The 4,867-nt window shown below is 34.1% G+C and overlaps 1 protein-coding gene across 1 annotated transcript; it reads right to left on the bottom strand.

Moving 5' to 3' along the window:
- Positions 1-1,991: 1,991 nt before the first annotated feature.
- On the bottom strand, positions 1,992-4,469 carry LOC116347318 (atlastin-like). The gene is made up of 5 exons (XM_031777879.1): positions 4,172-4,469; positions 2,912-3,685; positions 2,684-2,839; positions 2,476-2,604; positions 1,992-2,406 (listed from the first exon to the last, which is right to left on the bottom strand). The coding sequence occupies exons 1-5, from the start codon at positions 4,397-4,399 to the stop codon at positions 2,344-2,346; spliced, it is 1,350 nt and encodes a 449-aa protein (XP_031633739.1). The 5' UTR covers positions 4,400-4,469; the 3' UTR covers positions 1,992-2,343.
- Positions 4,470-4,867: the final 398 nt, after the last annotated feature.

The raw sequence follows: 4,867 nt of genomic DNA, 5'->3' as shown, positions 1-4,867 counted from the left end.
AATTGACCAAGAGCTTCGGTAGTGCCGAACCAAACGTTGTGAAGGAAGTTGTCACCCAGGCTCCTGTATACCGATTTGTACCAGAACTCGATTTCACAAACTACAACTATCCACCAAAAGTTGAAATCCAAGTACCAACAGTTTACAACGTTCCGGCCTCCGTTTATGGACCACCAGCCACCACTTATGGCGTCCCAAACTAAAAGATCAAGGCAGCAGTAGCGAATATCTGAATTACAGTTATAGTAACTGAATTGATAGTTATTTCACTTGCATTTAAAAAATTTATAATTTATTATACACTAGATAATCAGTGATATTAACTAAAAAATCAACTCTAAAATTAAACCGAGTTAATTTATAAATAAAGTAAACATAATTAATGCTTATATAGCCGCTATTCTTATTTGAGTGGAGAACATGAACTCTTTAGTGTTCAACTCATTCCGAAGAATTTTTCAGTTGAGGTCCGCAATAAGTGAAAGTGAATATTTAAAAAATTTATATATTATGATTGAATCGAGTTAAAATGAAAGATGCTAGCATTGTGATGCTTCAAAATAACTGAATTTGTTTATTTATAGTTTATTATTTTATATAATTTAAAAAGCATGTAAAAAGTTGATTTGAACAAGTTAAAAAAGGAACCATAATAATTAGTTTAAATTTCCCGAATTGACCTAAGATGAGTAAAGATGTTATTCAATATTTTTTATTCGTCGGCGAATGCATATGGTTGAATGCATCTGGTCAGCACAGTTGCTTTCGGTTCACCTTTGACCCAATTTGATGCAGCGTATATGTCACTTTGGCCAGTGTAGTGAGCGACGAACGGGTGAGGATACACTGGTCTCGACATGGGCATGACAGGTTCAATGGGTTTTGCTGCACCGATGGTTTTTTTGTGGCCGCCGAAAGCTGGCGCCCCGAAATTGCAATGCTGGCTTGAGGTGCGAGTGATGATCGCATCTGGTGCGACTGCATTTTCAATCCAGGCCATGATCGGAGATAGTAGGTCAAGATTTCCTGGCCCCTCACCATTTCCGCAATGCGAAACACCAGGCAGCAGATAAAGCCGTTCAAATTCTTCAACGATTTGATGGCCCATAAAATAATTCATTGCCTTACGCAACGCAATGGTGTTTGCTGGAGAAATATGAGGATCGCCTAAGCCATGCCACAAAATCAACCCGCCTCCAGCTCGATGGAAGGCTGACAAATCAGGACTTTTCAAAAACAAAAAACTCTCTAGCAAATCAGACAAATTTTCGTTTTTTTTTTTTTTGGAAGTCACTTTTTGAGGCGAAAATCCCTAGCAAATCGAAAGAATCTTCTCCGCGAAAAACCCTAGCAAATCGGAAAAAAATCTCTCGGAACCAAAAACCCTAGCAAATTGAAATAATTCCACTCAATTTTCTACATTGATGAGCTAAAAAAAAAGCCGTTTCGTGAAAAACCCTAGCAAATTCTCGCGAATACCCCCCCCCCTTCGCACATTACTGCTCTAATGATATTTAATAATAAGTGTGAATATTGATTTTACCGTTTTGAGAATAAAAATGCTTCCGAGACACGTTTTTAGGCTATATTTTTCTGATCTTTCAAACGGTTTCGCATTAAAATCGACTTGTTCCGAAATTGTTCATATAGGGTCGAAGAAAATATCTATTTAAGTAAAAATACGTTTTTGAATTTTCAAGAGAATCTTTGGCATAAAAAGACTGAATCTGACATTTATTTTGCGATGAAATTAAGTTTCGATACACTTCTTTCTTATACAAGAATTTGGGAATATGGTAAAAATCACTTTTGATTAGTTTAAACATTTTATTAAGAATTTTTCTTCGATTTCTATAACTTATATATAAAGTAAAGTCAAATTATTTGTTTATTCTATTTTTTTATCATTGGAAAATTTAATGAGAATGGATCCAATGATTTCAATTGTTTAAAAATCAATAATTAATCAAGACTGCTGGAAATCGCACCAAATATCGCACCACCAATTGTTCCACCTACTAAACCAAAAATTCCGAAACGTACCCCGGCTAATGCGCCCACCGCTGCTCCTGCCACCATACCCTTGGCAACTTGTTGCACCTTATTCATCTTATTCAATTCGATAAAATATCTTGATGAATTTAATAGATCCCGATGTAGCATAGCATAGTTTTTATTGCAAATTTCATTGTATCCCTTTTTCTTATCATTAAACTAAAAAGAAATGGAAATTTCAATAATGTATGGCGTAATAAATATATTACATACCGTATCCTTTGCCAAACGTATTTCATTTCGAATTAGATTAGTAAGGTCTGCATCATTCTGATGCGCACTTTCGATTTATCTGTGTATAGTACTTTCGAAATTAGCTCTTATTTCATGGCGCAAACCTTCTATATACTCCTGTAATTTTATAAATTTCGCATTAGTTCATTTTATATAGAAATTCGAGATTTAAAACTTGATACATACGTTATAATTGCGGCGTTTAATGACATTTTCGTTTTTAAGCGATGTGTATTTTTGTGCAATCTTTTCTTTAATTCGGCTTACGAAAGATGAAGTTATCTTATCACCTCCGATGTTCGGTTTTTCCGAAAACTACAATTTAGATGGAATAAATTGATTTATAAATTTCTGTGAATTGAATCATTTTATTTGAATTAAATCTATCTTGTACCTTAGCAACGGCTTCATTTTCGGCTTGAATATGACATCTGGTCAGAACATTTTCCTCAATAAATGAATCAACTTTCCTGACCATTTTTTCCATTTTATCAACATAATGTTTCATACATTCATCGTAAAGAATCTGATTGCTCAACTCGGCTGTCGCCTAATTAAATGAAGAAGAATCGTGAAATTTAGGACGTTACTAATACGTAAATAGCACACATATGTCATATACATTTAAAATGAATGTTGGTTTAGGTAATTTGTCTCCACTGAAAACATCAAAATATTTTTCCAAAAATTTAATCCAATCGCGAGCTCGTACCTTTTGACCGTTGATCTTTTTAATGGCGAGATTTTCAGGGGCAAGCAACGACGGTACTAATATTTTTACATAGTCTAAAAACTCTTTGTCAATTTCTTGCAAAGTCCCGGAGAATGGTCCGAATGCTACATTTTTGCCGGGGTATGGCATTAAGAACGCCTCGATTTTTTCGAAATTCATTTTAATATTTTCACGCATTTGATGCATGTCCGTAGATTGTACATTGGTTTCAGCAAGAATTTCGTCTAAGACTTTTTGTCCGTCGAATCCAAAGCCTTCCTCTGCATATGGCCAGTCTCTCACAATGAAAAGCAATTTTTGAAATGGTGTTTCCTTTGATTGGTTTAAAGCCAGACGGCCATATTGGGTGAATAATTCCAAATGCTGTAAATCATCTTCTTGAATATTTTCCTTTAAATTGTAGCACTGAACCGATGAAAGCATTGTACTCAGTGCAAAAATTGTTGTAGATTCTTTTGGGGTGCTTTGATGATCGAAAATGCCCTGTGTATCTATTAGAATTATTGCAATCTTATCACCGTTCGCCAATTCATGGGTGAATATTTCGCGCCACATCCAAATTCCCGACGTGATCGGTTTTCGACCGCTTTTGGATGCAAATCCACCAAATGCACCGTTATGAGCAGTCTCGTATAACCATTCTGTGACATCACGTCGTTTGTACTGTTAAAGACACAACAATGTGTTAAACTTTTAAATATTTGATTATTCATCGTTTTCAATGCCATTTATTGATCCACTCTTTCAATTTTTACAAAAGTATGGACAGTATACTGGCTTAATAAACGGTTCTATGCCAAAAAAATGAGTGTGAAACGCATGCGTTAGTTGATACACACAGCGACTCACGTCGCTATATAATAAACATGGATATTGCGGTATGAGTACGGTTTTTTTTTAAAGTAAATGTGTACACTGTACACAAAGCATTATAGTCGATGTTGCACATTTTTGCGAATAGAATTATGAAGAAGAAAAAAAACAATATTGCTGATGAGCTAAAATCATTTGTTGTAAATGCAATTGTTTATGAAGATACATGATATATAGATTTACAATTGCACACAATTTCAAGACAGGCCTTTTAAATTATCATCATAGTTTACTGAAAAAGTGAAATATGCAGTGACGGCACTTTTTTATTATTACCTGTGCGTTCAAATATTTGATGAAGAAATTTAAGAGAAAACTCTTTCCTTTTCGAAATGCTCCAGCAATCGATACGACGACAACATATCGGTCTTTAATTTCGTCAGTTTCCAGTATTTCTTTGAGTTTATCAATATCCAATTGAAATGAATCATTGTCTTTTGTTACAACTTGAACAGCCACCGTTGTTTCGAGCTCAACATCAGATTCAGCATTTACATTGGCCATCACTTATTTTTATAATTTTACTTTTCTCCACTTGAAAACGATACAATTTGTTAACAGTAGCAAGAAGTACGTTTTTTTATATAGTGACAGGTATTAGATATAATATTATAATACTAAAATGTTATGAATTAAAACAATTTTTATTTTAAAATCTAATAAATCGCCGGAGGAATGACGAAAAATACGTACGTTTCGGACTGAACACAATGAAAAGTAAAGAATGTAAATAGCACGTCAGTTGGCAGTGTACTAAATATTAAAATGAACGCTGCGTAATGAGAGTGATATCCTGTGCCATAATAGCTTTAGCATACGTCAGATTTGATGTAAGCAGTTAAATTTCAACTTATGTGTTCATTTTATTTTCAACGTTAAACCATTACATGTTTTCAACTGACAGAATTTAAATTTATTATTTTTGCGGATTCAACTGTATTCGACTTAGAATAACTTGAAATACTATACTTT

The sequence above is a fragment of the Contarinia nasturtii genome, unplaced genomic scaffold, assembly GCF_009176525.2.
Source record: "Contarinia nasturtii isolate CC-2019 unplaced genomic scaffold, AAFC_CNas_1.1 Cnas_scaffold_1811, whole genome shotgun sequence".
NCBI lineage: Eukaryota > Metazoa > Arthropoda > Insecta > Diptera > Cecidomyiidae > Contarinia > Contarinia nasturtii.
This window is presented reverse-complemented; position numbering and strand designations above follow the sequence as displayed.